At 38.7% G+C, this 18,017-nt stretch overlaps 2 protein-coding genes across 7 annotated transcripts in view; one reads left to right on the top strand and one right to left on the bottom strand.

Moving 5' to 3' along the window:
- palld (palladin, cytoskeletal associated protein) overlaps positions 1-4,728 on the bottom strand; it is a 74,015-nt gene extending 69,287 nt beyond the window's left edge. For all 4 annotated transcript variants that reach the window (XM_042483446.1, XM_042483458.1, XM_042483464.1 and 1 more), the window contains exons 1-2: positions 4,557-4,728; positions 2,034-3,011 (exon numbers count right to left, since the gene is read on the bottom strand). In XM_042483446.1, coding sequence (XP_042339380.1) covers positions 2,034-3,010 — 977 coding nt within the window. In that variant the 5' untranslated portion in view covers position 3,011; positions 4,557-4,728. The remainder of the gene's footprint in view (positions 1-2,033; positions 3,012-4,556) is intronic.
- anapc4 (anaphase promoting complex subunit 4) lies at positions 908-17,413 on the top strand. Of its 3 annotated transcripts, XM_042483484.1 has the most exons (29): positions 908-936; positions 4,050-4,125; positions 9,245-9,360; positions 9,454-9,559; positions 9,653-9,785; positions 9,879-9,953; positions 10,034-10,060; positions 10,153-10,197; positions 10,302-10,386; positions 11,282-11,389; positions 11,489-11,659; positions 11,863-11,927; positions 12,088-12,130; positions 12,832-12,908; positions 12,994-13,094; positions 13,272-13,323; positions 13,466-13,521; positions 13,645-13,691; positions 13,778-13,834; positions 13,936-13,992; positions 14,077-14,170; positions 14,347-14,444; positions 14,758-14,819; positions 14,919-14,957; positions 15,046-15,147; positions 15,232-15,309; positions 15,409-15,576; positions 16,728-16,851; positions 17,055-17,413. In XM_042483484.1, the coding sequence occupies exons 3-29, from the start codon at positions 9,253-9,255 to the stop codon at positions 17,289-17,291; spliced, it is 2,415 nt and encodes an 804-aa protein (XP_042339418.1). In that variant the 5' UTR covers positions 908-936; positions 4,050-4,125; positions 9,245-9,252; the 3' UTR covers positions 17,292-17,413. The 3 variants fall into 3 exon arrangements, with proteins under 3 accessions (XP_042339418.1, XP_042339405.1, XP_042339412.1); XM_042483471.1 differs by lacking the exons at positions 908-936; positions 4,050-4,125 and adding an exon at positions 7,778-7,953; XM_042483478.1 differs by lacking the exons at positions 908-936; positions 4,050-4,125 and adding an exon at positions 7,778-8,067.
- The last annotated feature ends 604 nt before the right edge of the window (positions 17,414-18,017 follow it).

Here is an 18,017-nt window from a genome sequence, read left to right as displayed (position 1 = left end):
GGCAGGTTTAAGGGATGATTTACGAGAACACGCTTACCAGTCATCATTTGAAAGCTCAAAATCTCTCTGTTTATGGTCTCAAACACTTTTACACCACTAATCACTAACTAACTGGAAACAACCAGGAACTGTACCCAGGTTTAATATAAACTATGAATTATTGATCTTATTGTTAAGCAGAAAAATAATTTTATCTCCGCCTGAATTCTTTCTTTATCAATAAAGAAAATAATAATAATAATGTCAGACTGGAGGTATGAATTTAGGTCTTCACACAGAGTTGGTGATTAAAATTAAACTTTCAGCCGTCAGAGAAAAAAAAACAGACTGTTTGCATATACAGCACAGATACTCTCACAGATAACCAAGTTACCTGTCAAACAGCATCAGTATCTAGCCATGCCCCCTGTTTATGTTTTATTTGGTTTATTCATTTTCTATCTCTACATCCACCTACAATTTAAGTAACTTTATGCTAGCAGCATTGAAAAATGACATTCGGGAGCAACATATCTTTCCAAAAAACAGGTTACTCTGGATAATTCACAGATCCCTGTCAACACTTGCAACTTTGTCAAAATTGTCATCCTGTGGATTATCCACAATAACAAAGGTGTTATTTTGTTGGCTTTTCATGTTTGTTTTTCAATTCTGTGAGCACCACAAATTAAAGAAGTATTTCACTGCTGAAAAGACAATATTTTCATACAACTTAGCTGTCGTAAAAAGATGCAAGTATTAAAATTAGATTGGTGCTACATGACCAGAGAAACCAGAGAAAAGGGATAATGGTATACACTTTTGGTAGGAAGAAAAAAAAACTACAACTACCAGAATGCACTGCTGGTGGGTGATGTAATGCAAGCATGGCTGTTTGGCACAGGGAACAATCTGGAAACTGGCTGGTAACAAACAATCTCCAATTACAGTTCAAAGGTGAGCGGAAACAGCATCTCCTAGTTTTACCATTTGATCCGAGTTTTTTAAGCCTCAGTTTCTTCCTTCCTGTTTACACATTCTCATATTCTCATTTTAAGTGATAAATATGCGTAACAGTTACAGAATTTGGTTTATCAACATTAGTTTTCCCGCTTGATTGGAGTTTGGTCTGAGTTTTAGAGAGCAGCAAAGAGTGGCTGTTTTTTCCTTGAGATTTGTTTTTATGCTGGTGGCAGGCATACAAAAATGCAGAAGTACAATCTGTAGTTTAGGCAGCCTTAACAGCCTTAGAGCCAGCAAAACTGGGAGATGAGCAAGGAGATCTGGGCGCTAGTAAGATGGAGGTATTTTTACCGCACTTCACCACCCACATTGATACAAAGCTGGTTGAAATTGGCAAAGTATCCTGTTAAATTGAGTTTATTTTGGGGTGTGTGTAGAAATCTCAGCGACACACCTTCGCAAATGAAACAATCTCAACAGATACCGCAATGAGTAAATGAAAAGTTTTTTTTAATGTAATGTTTCAGTAAAGTAGTTGATAATTTCCTTTTTGATTCGGTAATCTTTTTCTTTAATTTAATTTTTTTCATTGTTAGTCATTTATCTGACCCAGATTACTAATTTGACAAATACACTCACTGACACTGTTTGAATTAGTTAACTAAATAATTACTCAGTAATCTAAACAAGTGGGACCTCAGCTAAATTCATTTATATACGATACATGATATACGATTTTATTTCTTTTTCAGAGAATATCGAAGTGTAATTTTCATAATATCGGTATGTTCTGAAAACATGTTCGCTCTACACAACAGAATTTGAAATATATGATATAAGTTAAATCACCATAAAAAATACAATATTTTATCATTAAAATCAGCAGGTATTTGTCTAATCCAACCCCAACAATTAAAGCTTGTGTTTCCAGCTAAAGCTTAAACATCTCACATCAACATGGCAAGAAGTCCTTAAAGTAGCATCTTCAGTTCAATGGCAACAAAACACCATCTGCTGAGGAACATCATGTAATATCACTGAAAGCTCCAGAACGGCTACTTAATGGACATCGTGGTGAAATCAGACCTTACCTGACGAGCGGCTGGGGGTTTCCTACGACTCTGCACTCCAGCCGAATGGGGCTTCCCTCTGCCACCTCCTGACTCTTCAGCTTCTGGAGGAAGCAGGGAGGAGACAGCGGTCCGTGTGAGGTTGGAGCTCCAGAGTTTTGGTGCTTTGCAGAAGCTGCCGTCGAGCCTCCAGGCTGAGACTCGAGGCTCGTGGCTGGCTGGCTGCACTGCGTCTCCTCTTGCTGGCAGGGAGGCTGAGGCGGAGCAGAGACTGAGCCCTGAGGGACCGGTCGCTTACTCCTTGGCGTTAAATAGCCACTGTCAGGAGAGGAGGAGTCCTCCTCCACCTGTTGCTCCATATGAGCAGAACCTTTGAAGATGGATGAGAGCTCCTCGATGAACGTGGCAGCTCGGCTACAGAACTCTGTGGCAGAAGATGCCCGATCATTCAGCTCCAGGCCTTCATGAAGCAGCCTGGGTTTATCCTGCTTATAAACTGGCTGGATGGGTTTGTGGCGAACGATCTTCTCAGCAGAGGCCGGAGCTTCGCTGGACACCTGAACGGGTTTACTGGAGGGGGCGCTCTGGCTGGAAGAGACTTCAACTGCTACACTGTCATCTGGGCAGGGGGCTTTGGTCTGCAGTTTTGGGCTAGTGGTGAGGTTTTCAGTAGTCTGAGGGGTCACAGGGAGAGAGGGGGGAGCCTGCTCCTGGGCTGTAGGATTAGAGGGGCCTGGATCTTCAGATTCAGTTGTGTCACCAAAGGCCTCCAGGGCCAGGTCCAGGCTTCGATGAATCTCTTCTGCACTCAAGAAGGCAGTAAGATCTGCAAAGTCCCCATCTGCAGAATCCAGCTCTGTCACTGAGTCCAGGTATAGTTCCCCATCAGAGGACGCCTCAGAAAACACCCCCCCATCGCCCTCCAAAGTCCCGCCTCCCGCCGGGTCCTTCAGCAGCACAGAGATGGGGAGTGGCTGATTCCAACTCCCGTCCTGCATCCTGAAATACACGTCGACTGTCAATAACCAGCAGATGACACACATTTACACCCTGTAGACGGTACAGTTTACAGTGTACATGAGATAATTATGAACAGAAAGGGAAATGACACAGTTACAGGAGGGGTCAAGCCTAAAATACAGACTTCACAACACTCGGGCGGCCATAGCTGGCAGGATGAGTCAGACCAGTACTGGACACAGTTGGTGGGTATTAGCAAAAACCTGCGCTGAGGTCATAGTGAACATGACTGGCATTTCTTACTCGCTGTGTCTCTATCGGGACATTTCCCCCATCACTCTGATCTTTGTTGTGCTTATCTCGCGTGTTTCACTTCACATTAACAGTGATTATTAAATAACCTCCATGAGGACATCAGATCAGCGAGCTCTTCTTATAAATCCCCCTAAAAAGACATTTTTTTATGGGGGTTGTGGCCTGAATTCATTTTTTACGAGTCACTTCTTAAAAAGTTATTTATTTACAAAGGCATTCGCTTAAGTTTTTTTTTTTAAATACTCTAAAAAATGTATTTTTGTTTTATTTTGCTTTTTTTTTGTATGTAGCATTTTTAGCGGAATTTTTTGTGACTTTTTAATTGTTTTTAATTTGTTTCATTTTTATTTAAATCTAAAATATTTTCCAAATTAAAACCGTGTCAGTTTGTAAACAAGAGAGTCTTGGCACAGACGCTAAGAGCATCCTTCACCATAATCCCAAATAAATGTGCCCAACAACACACACTGCATGTATTGTACATTTATGCCACCTTTTATACACTTTGTGTATTAATTTTTTTAGCCTATATTATATACTGCTGTCACTTTTTGCCTCAGATGTAAAAAGAAAAAAGGGTCACGTGCAGTTCAAATTGTTTTCATCAGCTCTGATCTCTCGAGACATTGACGCTAGACGTGTAGCATGTTGTGAAGCTGTTGGTGAAGACACACGCATGACGCAGTGTGACACTCGGAGCCTCATGGCGTCCTGAAGACCAGCTGTTGTTATTTTTAATCCCCTGGGCCATGTTTTTTACAGCAGAGTGCAACCCCACCCACCCTGATCTGAGGAGAGAGGTCCTTGAAACCCAGACGCTACCTTCAAACACACACAGGTACCAACTGGACACACACAAACGCACACTGACAGTCACTGGGCTCATCTGAAGAGAACAATAACAACAATGCAGCGCCTATTAAATATGAATGTGGAAAATTTAAAACGCTCAGACTGACTGACAGGATGTTAACAACTTTCTTTGATGTCAAAGTTTCCACCAGCTCCTACTTTTTCCAAGACTTTATAAGCCTTATAAACTCAACATGTATCTGATATATACATTGTCACAGTATTTGTGATATTTAATACAAATAATCTAAAATAAGAAGAATCACAATTTGGGGAAATGCTGTATATGCCATGTCTGAATTTGACTGATGCTGTTTATAAAGACTACTTTTAAACCAGCTCTAAATGAGTTAGATCATACACTTAATAAACGGCACAAAACATAAAATTCTGGATGCAAAACAGGGCAAAACTTACCTTAAAGTGGGCTATTTGTCCAAATACTTTCTCCTGGTTTTGAGCTTCCAGTTTTGTCGTGTTTATTGAGCAAGAATCAGCCAAAAAGAAGCGTCTCTTTCCAGAAGAGCAGCCTTACTGGTCAGACTGTCAGCAGGATCTCTCAGGCTCAGGGTCCAATAGCGTACTGCCTCTGCAGTGGCCTGCTGTCCCATCTGTCCCGGTCCCTAACTGCTCACTGTGTGGGGCTATATTTGGCCCATGGCTCGGGTTTCACAGCCAGAAAATTGGCAAGGAGAGAGTGTTAAGGTAGTGCGGGGGAAACAGAAGGTAGTGGTGACATTTTTACAGAACAAATCTTCATTAATCAAACACAGTAAACAGAAAATAGTGCAGCTTGTTGTAAAACTTGACACCACACACTCACATATGCTCAAATAACGGGTTGATGCAACATTTTAGGAGCTTTCAGTGTGCTCTGGTCTCCGTTAACATCACAGATTTGATTAATGAGGAGACATCCTGCTGAATGTGTCAGTATGGTTTCTCTAGTGGAGATGTCTAATGTGACACAGAGAAACGACAGCAGCTTGTCAGTGTGGCGACTGTGTCCAGCTGAGTGGACGCGGTGACCCCAGACCACCCACTTATCTGACTAAGTTGTCTTGAAAGGCTTTTGGAGGATTTAGCAAAAGCTGGCATAAAGTTTTCACAGTGGGTTTAAGGTCAAGGTCAGTGCTGCCTTTATGGATAAAAATTCAAATAAAGCACACATCTGTAGTATTTTAAAGGAACAGTTCACCCCCAAAACTAAAATACATAATTTTTCTTTTTCCTGTAGTGCTATTTGTCAGTGTAGATTATTTTGGTGTGAGCTGCAGAGTGTTGGAGATATTGGCTGTAGAGATGCTTGACTTATATTATATTGACTTATATTTGAACATATATTTGACAGTGTCCCTTTCTAGAAATCATGACCTGATTACTCAAGATAACCCACAGTCCTCACAGAGGACAGTGCATTATCAAGCAATAATGGCCTGGAATTCATTACCAAATTGTTTTTAATTTTGTTTCAGAATGTAATAAAATATGTTTTCACAGAAAGACTTTTAAAAAGTTTTTAATGCCACTTGTAATTAAATTTCAGACTAATTTTACAATAACCAAAATTAAAGAAAAAAAGGTTATTTAGGGTTCGGAACAAGTTAAACAACAACAACAAGTTAAAAAATTTGATGATCTACTTAAAATGGTGGTAAAAAAAAAAATTAAAACCTACAAAAGTGGAACACATGGATAACATAAATTATTATAAATGTATCTGTTTGGTTTGCCTTGAAAAAGCGTTTTAATTTGACATGTAATTGGATGTGGTAAATGTGGTTCCTCGATCCTTATCTGCATTCTGTTCATTTTTGTTAAAGTTATTTATCACCAGTTATTTGGAGATTGCACGATGCAACGTCAGAAAAAAATAATTAATAAAATCCTATCATATAAGACGATTGACTTAACACATTTTAATACCAATTAAGGCCTTATTTTTTGATTAATGATTTCAATGCCTTTAAGACTTTTTAAGGATTTGTGGGACTGGGGGCTTGAATTAGCACCAATGAGATAGTTGAAGCAGATGATGCACGCTTCTTTCTGCACAGTGATACTTGACTCGTCTCCTCACACCAAAGCAATCTAGATGAATAAGTAGTGCTACAGATCAGAGGAAATATGTATTTATTTTTATTTTGGGGTTAACTTTAAACTCTCCGACAAAACAGTGGGTTAGAAGGGCAAGTCAGTGAGGACCACACAGCCTCGCTTGGTCTATTTCAGGGCCACTATCACATTTTGTGCTCTCAGAGCTATTCTGGTTCTTCATCAATCTACTGATTACAGTAAAGTGCCCATGATAAGTTCGGAAGGAATTTCCACGGTAATAACTGTCTACTGCACACACATACACACACACATAATTCTTTAAAATCCCACTTGCTCGTCATCATGTCCCGATTATTAGTAACTGATACTAAGGTATCACTTAAAAATAACTGCATTATTTTGTGGTGACTTCTACAACATACAAACTTGTATCTGTACTGTGATCTTTCTAAGAATAGCACTAAAACATTTCCAGCGCTACTTTACACTGTATGTGTCCACCACAATACGTATCCCTTACACCACAGGTTATGTTTACGTGTGGCCTATATGCAGTATTTATAGTATTTAAAAATATTACTGGGCGCCTCAGAGACTTCTTTCTGAATTTAGACATGTATTGCCAGATATCATCTTGACACAATGGGTTGATTACAAGAAATATTGTAATAAGAATATGAATTATTTAAACAATAAAGATAACACATGCAGGTGAGGCTTCTTTATAGTATATGTTTTGTACATTTAGTATTACTTATGATTTGGCAGACAAATCCTCCTTTTACAGCCATTGCTGTACCTTCAAGACATGTTATTACACAACTTTGTGTTTTTACTAGTGTGTACTTTAGCCAATGGACTGGAGAACACAAACCCTTTGTCATTTCAAAGTTATTAAGCTTAATGTTTAAACCATTTAAAACCAGCGTCATTATGATTATGATTATGATTATGATTATGATTACACATTATTATTCCTTTATTTTCGGCAAACTACAAAACATCAGGTAAAAGGTACAGCACAGGTAATAACAAACAAACAATATATCTGAAAGATTAAAGTGAAAATGCAAGTTACAAATGACACAGACAAATAAGCAGACAAGAAAATAAATAAAATAAAATAAAATAAATAGATTCGTATTGTTTATTAATCCTGTTTATTTCATATATGGAATCGTATTGCATCATATAATATCATTTTTGTTTGAATCATTGACTGTATATAAGGATAAGTACATGCTGTCTATGGTTTGAATACATTAGGCGAGGTAACTGTATTTTGAAAGTATTTACCGGAAGTTGCAGTGCGATATGTTGACCTTAACTTAACCAACTGCTAAACCTGTTAACTAACTGTGCTCTGCGTAGCATCAAATCGGGATGTAAATAAGTGGTAATATAGTGGTATTTACCACTTTACGGACGCTCCTGTGGTAACCGCATATCTATAATTAAATTAAAATATACTTTTCTTCCGCTTTCGACTGCACTCAGCCATTTACGAATCGCGTTTCCCTCCGTACAAATATGTCCTCTCTCGCTTTCCGTAGTTTCTCAGTGATTGGTCAAAGTGAAAATATGGCGCTACAGTCCGCTGTTTTGTAAACTCAGCGTGTAGAAAACGCAAATGAAGTGTTTCGCAGGTCAGAGCAGAGTCTTTTTGGCGTGTAATAATTCTCAAAGGTAGTTGCAGTTCTTATTTCACCGCCTATGATCTCCAGCACGGTGGAATTAGCCGCGGAGGCTACTTCAGGTTAGCTTCGTCAGCTTGCTAACAAACCTGCTAGCAAAACATCGACAACTGGAACAGAAGATTGTGTTCACGACTACTAAAGGGAAGAATCAGGCTGATAAACACACACGTTTAGTAAGTTAGTTAGTTAGTTAGTTAGTTAGCTTGCTCATTTATCTGTCTAGCACTGTGCTCTTTAGGTTGTTGCTAGTGCTAACGTTGCCCACCTGCTGCACGCTATTTTTTTTCTCATTTAAAATACAGTTGAATTTCCCAAAAGCTAGCCTGACATGTTCAAATGTCACAGTCCAATCCCAATTTACAACCACATAAAGACCGAGAAAAACAGTAGATGTGTGTCCTTGAAAATTGCAATAACAAATAGTCGGAATTGTTACTGATATATTTTGCTGTTGATCGGAAAACTAGCAGGTTGCCCAGTTCTGTTTAATGTCAATTTCCAGAGTCAGCTTTCATTTTTCATTCACCTCAGTAAAGTTTGATAACAGTCGGACAATAGTGAAATGGTGCAAACTGCAAAGACTGTTGGAATAAATGTAGATTAACAATGTAGATGTAAAGGGTTGCTTGTATACATTTGGTTGTAAACAGCGAATACGACATTCTTGGTTGTGTTTGGCAGATGTTTACATGTTTTCAGTGTGAATTTAAATGTGTGTGTGTGTTTGTGTTTGTTTGTGTATGTTACTGTTAAAGTTGGTGTTTGTACTAAAGGGATATTTCTTGACACTGTGGTTTGGTGTTAAGTATTTATCTAGGTGTTTGCCTGTGGAAAGACACTGTTTTTTTAAATAGTTTATTTGATAGGAACTAATTAACACACTCACATATCTGATTTTGCTTCAGCCAACCTTTAACACTTTTATTAAAAATCTTAATATCTTGTGTTAATTTTATTTTGATTGGTAGTTTTAGAGCCTTTTATAGAAAAGGCTGATTGCCCCAAAGAGGTGTTACGACGTGTGATTTTGTGCCTTTGTTTTGGCATATAGCACCAACCAGAGGGGAGATGCTGAAACAGGTAGCTTTCAGGGTTACCTTCCTAATTCTTGACTCTGAAGTTAAATAACTCTTCAGCATAGCAACAAGCTTGCACCAGTGATTTTTTTCTGCAGCCCGACTGCCCATTTTAATTCTAGAGACAAATGTAACTGTAAACCTTGTGACAAAGGCTCAACTATGTGTCCTCCAGCACCAATAACAGGATCGCCTTTCAGCATGTCTAAGGTTTTTAAATTTAGCTGTCCACCTTCATATCTGTGTATTAGTTGACACTTTTAACATTTTCCAGCTCACAACATGCCCGCCTTCAGGCAAGTGGGAGAGAAGCAGCTCCCTAATCCTGTACTGTGTATGGCATGGTCCCCCAAAAGGGATCTCATCGCACTGGCCAACACAACTGGAGAGGTAGGCTTAAAAATATATATTTGTTTTAGCTTAAAGCATGGCTTAGTATCTTTTTAGAGGTTTTAAAACTTGAAAGTTCACATTTGTCTATAGTTGCTGCTACATCGCTTGGCTAGTTTCCAGCGTGTTTGGAGTTTACCGCCCAGTGAGTATACTGGGAAGGAGATCACTGCACTCGCCTGGCGACCAGATGGCAAAAGTAGGAACAATTGTTTATATCTTTGTGTTTATCGGTGTCTGCTTGTTGACGGGAACATGAATATATTATGCTTTTAATCTCTTTTATCCCCAGTTTTGGCCTTCAGCCTCGGAGACACCAAGCAGGTGGTCCTGTGTGGTGTCGAGAAAGCAGAGATCCTCCATGTGTTCCCAATGCAGAGCCCTGTAACCTGCATGCACTGGATGGAGGTGACAGAGGAGAGCAGGTATGCACAAAGTTTAGGGATCAAACCAGTGGCACAGTGGGTATCTGACCATCCAGAATAATGTGAATGTTTCATCTTTTTAATATGTTTCAGTGCCCTCAGCTCCTTTTACAACTCAGAGGATGAATCCAAACTTTTTCTTCCCAAATTACCAACACTCCCCAAGAGGTAACATGCACATCAGGTGATAAAGCAAGTTAGTCTGGGTTCATGAAATAACGTTTGTGCAAACTTTTGTTTTTCCTCAGCTATAGCACGACTTCAAAGATCTTCAGGTGTGGCAACATTTCAGTGCATAACTCATGAGTCTAAACAGTATGTTTTGTTTGTGATAGCAGCCATATTTATTTATCTTTCTATGTTACAGTGAGGAGAAGTCTGATGAGATCATGAATCTACTAGGAGAAGTCAGGTAAATTAAGCCTCACATTTAATCATGCACAGAAACAAATTCTCTTTAATGCAAGTGTCTTTTGACTGGAAATAATTTCATCCCCTCATTTTGTTTCCGTGCAGGCTGAACGTACTTGTTCTTGGAGGAGATGCTGGCTTTGTGGAGCTTTATGCCTACGGGATGTACAAGATTGCCACTCTTACAGGGGTAAGGCTATTTTGTTAATTCTTACGAATTGTCCTTTACATCTTTCACACTAAATCATTAAAAGAGCTGTATGTGACATTCAGAGCATTACTATTACACCAAATGACTATTTGTGGTGTAAAAATATAGTGGAGTAATGGCATCCTGAGCAGAGAATGAAGTCATGCTCCTTTTCTGTGTGTGTTGTAATCTTTGTTTCTCTGCTCTTTGTTGAGGTTGACGATCTGGTTGTGCCTGCTTGTTAGTGGATGTGAGTCTCTGTTGTGTGTGCTTCCCTGGCTAGTTTATTGCTCCCGCTCTGCTTGCAGTTATACATCTGTTACCACTGATAATGCTTTGCGACCCACAGAGGCGGAACTGTTGTGAAAACGTAACGCCCTTCTTTTTGGTTCCTCCCCAGGTTAACTTTATTAGCAATGTCAGCACTGTTTGTGTTATTTGTGTTGTTAGCACTGCGGGCTGCTAGCCGCCAGCTCAGCCACCTCCATGTTGAGTGCTATGTGCATACAATCTCTCTCAGACTCTCAATTCTAGATATGCTCTGATTGTCAAATACAGCTCCTTTAGTCAATCACATGGATAAGATATTAGTTGGCATAAATCTGATCTGAAGTTTAGAATTGTGTCATGAAACAGCAAAAACAGAAGGGACAGAACAGCAAACATTAGACTCAACAGGTAGTGTAGAGTTGAATCATCACTTTGTCAGTCTCAACAAAATATAAACACCATTAGCTTCACAACAATAACATTAATCACAAAGCAACTATAATGGATAGAATTGTACCTGTGGCACAAAAATGGTGTAACTTCAAAGGTCTCGAGTATAATACCTCTAAATCCCATATTTTAAGAGTACGACATTCAACTATTTTATTTTAATGATACTTTACAGGTATCAGGAACGTGTCGCAGCCTGAGTCTCTCCAGTGATCTCAAGTCTTTGTCCGTCATCGCAGAAGTCAGGTCTACTGACAACAACCCAGAGATCTGTTACATTCAGGTGAGACAGATGATTTGGCTGCATATCTCATTTCCTTCATGTTCCTCATCTCTGCTCTAATCTGCATTTTCATTTGCTTATTTCATCTTTGACTTTCAGCTCGACACAGGGCTGTTGTCAGACTGTCTCCCTGAGGTGACCAGGATGGCACGCAAGTTTACCCACATCTCCACCCTGCTGCAGTACCTGCACCTCTCACTCACATGCATGTGTGAAGCCTGGGAGGACATCCTCATGCAGATGGATCTCCGACTCACTAAGTTTGTTCAGGTCAGTATGTGTGAGCTGAAGTCTGAATTGGTTAAAATTAGAGAGTAGGGAGAGACATTTCAAAAGAGAGTTATTATACCCCTAAATCTATGAGATTTTAGAGGTATAATATTAAAGAGCTTTAAAATTTCATCATTTTTGTGCCACAATCACAATTCTGTCCATCATAGTTGCTTTGTGATTAATGTTTGTCCTGTTTGTAGGAAAAGAACACGAGCACTCAGGTTCAGGATGAGTTTTTGGAGCTTTTGCTGTGGGGACAATCAAGGTGAGCAAAGAGAATTTTTATTTTTAGTAATCACTCTCTGTCATGTTGCAGTGTTTGAAGTGTCCTGCAGATGGTGGCAAAACCTTGAGCTTATTATGCTAGTTTTGATTGTAGGGATGATTCTAATGTTTGTAACGCTTCGCTCTCTGCTTTTATGTAGTCCTGAACTACAGGCTCTTCTCATGAACCAACTGACTGTCAAGGTAAGAGTAAGAGGGAGGTGGTGTATATGCTCCTCTTAATGTTCAAATTTTATTTTATGTGCAGCCCATAAAATATTCCGTTTAACAGGGTTAAATCCCCCTGGATCCTTAAAAAGTATTCAGAGGCATTGGATTCATTAATCTAAAAATAATGTCTTAATTGGTATTAAAATGTCTTAAATTAGTCTTTCAAAAGACTTGAAAATGCAAAGACATTGGAAGTCGGATGATATGAATTGCGTTTTTCTGACGTTGCGTTGTAAAATCAAAAAATGATTGGTACCTTTTTCAAATGTTTTTTTGAATAATTTACTGAATTTGATGGGGAGATTGAAATTAAAGCAGTGTAATAATCCCACATACAGAGTGAGGCACACAAAATCAGTAATAAAAATCACAAATAAATGCTAGGTAATTCCCAGTTTTAACCAGACCTGATTTTTTTCACTGGACCAAAAAATTAATGTTTTATGTTACAATAAATGTTTGGGCAAAATTGTTCCAAGCTCTGTAAAAAAAGTGTGATAAAAGTTTTTTTTCTTTTCGCTTTTAGGTTATTTTAAAATTGGTCTTAAATTTTACCCCAAGTGGCATTAAAAGTCTTAAAAAGCATTCAGTATAATTTGTAATGTTGTAAGCTGTACGAATCCTGTTTAAAGGAGAAAAGACATCTCTTTTTTTGTGTTGGATTTCCTCTAAAGGGCCTGAAGAAGCTTGGCCAGTCAATTGAGTCCTCTTACACCAGCATCCAGAAGCTAGTCATCAGCCACCTGCAGAGGTATTTTCAGCCTCTTACTTCTCAGCGCTGCCTGCTATCTGAGATTTCTCCATCAAAATCTCTCCCTGTTTTTCACTCCCTGCAGCGGCTCTGAGGCTCTGCTGTATCACCTCAGCGAGGTGAAAGGCATGTCCCTGTGGAAGCAGAAGTTTGAGCCCCTCGGTCTGGATTCAGCCGCTATAGAAGGTACCGTGTCCCTGCAAATGGGACGAGTTTGTCAAATAAACCTTGACTCAGAAATCCCTTTCTGACAGAGAGCCCTCCAAGCAAACGTCTCCCAATAGCCGTGCCCCCAGCCTACATGATCAGTAAAAAAAAAAATCAGCTTTCTATCTCCAGCGAGCATGTGTTTAATATTTTCAGGTGCCATCACAGCTGTGGGTTCATTTTCTCTGAAAGCCAATGAACTTCTGCAGTGAGTTCAATGATTTCTTAATTTATTATCTCTTTGCACCACACCGTGTTATTTTTTGTGTGTGTATAAATTGTGTATTTGCTGCTGTATTCCATATTAGTGTTATTCAGAAAAAATCACTACTTTTATTTTGTCATTTTAGGGTGATTGACAAGAGTATGAAAAACTTTAAAGCCTTTTTTCGGTGGTTGTACGTAGGTAAGAATGAAAGTTATTGATGGAGGCATTTATCATTATGCTCATTCATACATTTTGACCTGCTCGTTTGTAAAAACGAGCAAATTATTGTTTCTTTGCTCAAACGTTTTTGTTTCCCCACAGCCATGCTAAGAATGTGTGAGGAGCATGTACCACCAGAACTCAACAAGGTGAGTTATCAGAGGCACTGAGAGAGAGAGATTTGTGATTTTTAAGTGTTCCTAAAATAATTTTAACATGATGGTGAATCCTTTAGATGACACAGAAGGACATTGCCTTTGTTGCTGACTTCCTGTCTGAGCATTTCAGCGAGGTGAGATTATCATAACGGCCCTGTGATGACAATTAAACACATATCATCAACATTTTTACAGCTTTTTACAAACTCAGTTTAATTGCCCTCTGGTTTAACAGAATGAAGAACTCTTTGATCGTAAAGGGAAATACTTTAACGTAGAACGAGTTGGTCAGGTACGTGGTTTTGTTTTGCATAGCTGTAAGTGTTTTTGAAAGGAGCTGCTATCTTACATCATTCAGGTTCTCTTTCATCTGTAGTACCTGAAGGACGAGGACGAGGACCTTGTGTCTCCGCCCAACACAAAGGGAAACCAGTGGCTGAAGTTTTTACAGGAGAGCACGCACCTGAAGGGTGAACTATGATCTTGACTTTAGAAGTGCAGACACATTTTTTATTAATCTGTTATTAATCAATTTATTAATTGTTTAGTGATAAACCACTGCATTTCCTGCATTTCCATTAGTTTGAGTTTTGGCTATCTGTAAAGTAATAATAAAACTAAGAGAGAAAATGTTCATCTTCTGCAGAGAGCCCTTTGCTGTTTCCTTCATTTCCCCAAAAATCTTTGCACTTTGTCAAGAGGATGATGGAGAATGTGATCGAGCAGTGTCTACAGAAACCTGCAGTGAGTTTAATGTGCTGTTCATCTTCCTCTTTCCTTCTTCCTCTTTCTCAAAGTCAGGAATTAAACACTTTGAAAGTGTAGCTTTTAGATACGTTTTGAGAGTAGGAACAATATTGCTCATTCTGTGTGTAGATCGAAAGCCTTCCTGCAGCATTTTAAACATACTGCAGTGCAAGACAACATGGATTTATTATGTGTTTTTTTGTGTAATTTAAAGAAAACTGAGCATGCTTTTTAAACATTAACTTGAAATGTGTTGAAATATTATACCATTGTACATGTTGCTTATATATTGTTTGTGATTTGTACACAGGAAGTCATTGGAAGGTCTGTAAAACAGGCCGTCTTTTTGCCCCTGTACACTGTGCCAGAGAGGTATGATCCTAATTTCTTTACCTGTATTTTTTTTAAAAATATGAATGAATTTATGTGAATAAAATTGTACTTATTTGTTTATGTCAATTGTCTTCCCAGCTCTGAAAACACTCCACGACTTTTTGAACTACCATCTTTGTACGTAAAACACAAACATCCTGGAGATTTCTGATGATTTTTAGCAGTCAGATATGGTTTGAATCATGATATATTTTCATTTCTACAGGTGGAATGACAAAAAAGCCAAAATGCACCATGTTGTGTTCTGCATGCCAGAGATTTCACCCTGCAAACTCTACCTGTTACGAAAAGGAACAGACCCAAACAGGTACACTTATTTGATTGTGGGTGTATGTATGAGTTTCTTTGTGTATTTCATCTGTTTATAATCATATTTGTTTTGCTTGAACAGACATATCCCCAACAGTGTCATGTCCGTTGACCTCAGCCATCATCTTGACAATGCAGAAGACGATAATGCTGCAGCCCAGTTAGTGCCTCTCACGTCATTCTTACCAATTAAAAGACAAAAACGCTGAATAATTCCTCAGCTAGTGAAAATGTTGCAACCATGATTTTTCTTTTTCAGGCCTAATTATGTATACAGCTGCCTAGATGCCCGTTTCTATGACGATGAAATGCTAACCGTGGTCCTGCAAGGATCAGAAGACGAGAACAAAAAGCACGTCCTGGCTCAGATTCCTCTTGCTTCCACCCTGAGCTCTGAGGCTGAATTCAACTGGGAGCCAAACATGAGGTGAGTGAGCATTAGGCTGTCATAAATACCAGTTTTTGGGCATCAAAGCTTCGAAGTAAGAAATGCCTGCAATTAATCGTAGCTTTGACGAGGGGGGTAATGATAGATGAGGACAAAGGTTGTTTTTGTTTGGGCTGTTTCTTTTGTCATAGTGTGACTGATGTAAGTGCGGAGGCATTGTTTGTGCAGCACTGAGTCCAAGACAAATTTCTCCTACAGGGACAAAAAAGTGTATCTTATCATACCATATCGTACCGCATCATACCGTATCGTACTGTATCGTAAGTCAATCGTTTTTGCACCTAGAATAATGTGACAGTTAGCCATTTTGTTAGCATTCAAGTTAAATTAATATACGCAATAGTAGCTAGATAAAAAGAATACTTTGCAAGACAGTTTAGCTGTTACTTATAGTTTTCAGGTGATTTGCTAAGCTTGTAGATTTGTGATATGCCCGTTTCCTTTGGCATAATGACACTCAACTTTTTGGGTGTTGTGTTTGCTAATTTTGAAACTATGTCAGGTGATCGGCTTTTTTGACTTCTTGCGAGTAAGTAAGAGTCACAAAACGATCCATACGTTTAAATGTCCCTATCTGAGAATACTTGGCAACAATCAAAGCTTCGAAGCATTTGGATGAGCCCTAGTTAGGACTTAGGACTTAGAAGTGAGTGGCTTAAAACAGTTTAAATGTTATACTTAATTTAGTTTAGGTCATTTTCTGAAACAGCGTGTGATAAGGATAAAAGATTTTGCATATGTCACTCATGTCAGGTTCAGGGTTCACAAGATCATGGAAAACCAGGAAAAGTTATAGAATTTCCCTATCACATCCAGACCTCAAAAAGTCATGGAATTGGTATAAATGTTTGAAAGATTTCATGTAATTTTGTTGTTTGTTATAAAATCGTTGCAGTAGTCTTCTGTGGATAACCGTCGATGTGCATAGCTGTAAATGTGTTGATGTGAGATGTTTGTTTACCATCACTTACGTTGCTTCATTTTCTCGCTGCGTTCCATCCGTTCATGTATGCCAGCTAGCTGAAATTACAATTTCGGGCCAGTGGGGCAAGAAGAAAAATTATGGGTCCTTGAAAAGTCATTGAAAAGTTTTTAAATTTTATCCATGAAAATGTTTTGGAACCCTTCAGGCTGGACCAGCAGAGCAGTGCCATCCCGTGCCAAGGCCTGGTGTTGGGGAATCAGTGGCGTGAACTGGAAAACATGAAGGCTCAGTTTGTAGCTGTCAATGGAATCCGCAAAGTGGCCTGTGTGGTAAGTCAAATTATATATCTTGGACTTCCCATTATATTTAGTGTGTGGGAATTTTAGTGAGGGATATTATGTGAGAAAGAACTGTATATGCAGTATCTCTTCTAGAGTAGGTCAGATGATCCTTTTTTTCTGCCTGTGAAGCGCATACCACTGAACAAATGTCATAGACTGTCTCCTGACATTCGCTTTTTCTTTCCTGGCAGCTAAGTGCGAATCTGAGGCACATTCGTGTTTTTGAAATGGATGTAGAGGATGAAGATGATGAGGGAGGTGAGTCACAGAATGCCAGTGCTGACCAGGATGGGTTGGATACTACTATGACCAGCGAGGGGCAGGGAGAGGAGAGCGTGGAGGCTATAGATGAAGGTGATGAGCAAAGAGATGTGTTTAAAAAACCTGAGGAGCGTCTGGAGTCTGAGGAAGCCCTGGAGCTTTCTTAAGACTGAGACGCAGAAACAAGTGACATAAATGTAAGACTCTTTTTTTTTTTTTTTTTTTTTTTTTTACAACATCCTGAAATAAATGTAATGTTTGTATAGGAAAATAAACCGGTTTGTGTACATATTTTCTTTAAGCTGATTTTTCTTCTTAGTCTCCTCTTTAAACTTTTAAAAAATACTGTTTATTTGAAGTAAATTAGCATTTTTGTCACCTTAACTTTTTATTTTTGCTGTAGAGATGAATTGGACCAGCAATGAATTTCTGTGGATTATTACATTACGGTAAAAGTCTTAGGCCACTTTGTGATTTTAGCAAGGTTATAATCTTACATACTTATTTCTCAGCAGTGTATTTACTAAAACACAACCAGAGCATGAAGGAAGTATGTATATAGTATTAAAGGCACAAACATTTCAGAATAAAATAACTTAAACAAGCTAAAGTAACAACTAAGTAATAACAATAATGACTTTACTTGCATAGCACTTATCTAAACAAAATACAAAATGCTTCACAAAGTAGATAAGAATAAAACAGAAATATACAGTTACCATTGGGAAAAAACAATGTAAAGAGCCAAGATAATAGTGTGCATTGGGGCAGACAGAACAAAGGGAAAAACAAAGGTTACATGTCAAAAATGTACAAATCAGTCATTAACAGGAAAAGCTTTCCTATAAAAATAGGTTTTGAGCCATGATTTGAAATCAGGCACTGTTAGCAAG

This window comes from Plectropomus leopardus, chromosome 3, assembly GCF_008729295.1.
Source record: "Plectropomus leopardus isolate mb chromosome 3, YSFRI_Pleo_2.0, whole genome shotgun sequence".
Classification (NCBI taxonomy): domain Eukaryota; kingdom Metazoa; phylum Chordata; class Actinopteri; order Perciformes; family Serranidae; genus Plectropomus; species Plectropomus leopardus.
The sequence above is the reverse complement of the archived record's forward strand: the minus strand, read 5'-3'. Positions and strand labels throughout refer to the sequence as shown.

Bases quoted from the DNA above. Each gene is read 5' to 3' on its own strand.
- anapc4 (XM_042483471.1), top strand. From the start codon at position 7,911: ATGATCTCCAGCACGGTGGAATTAGCCGCGGAGGCTACTTCAG. The intron at 9,361-9,453 runs GTAGGCTTAAAA...ATTTGTCTATAG, and splicing joins TGGCCAACACAACTGGAGAG to TTGCTGCTACATCGCTTGGC. The intron at 12,909-12,993 runs GTATTTTCAGCC...CACTCCCTGCAG, and splicing joins GTCATCAGCCACCTGCAGAG to CGGCTCTGAGGCTCTGCTGT.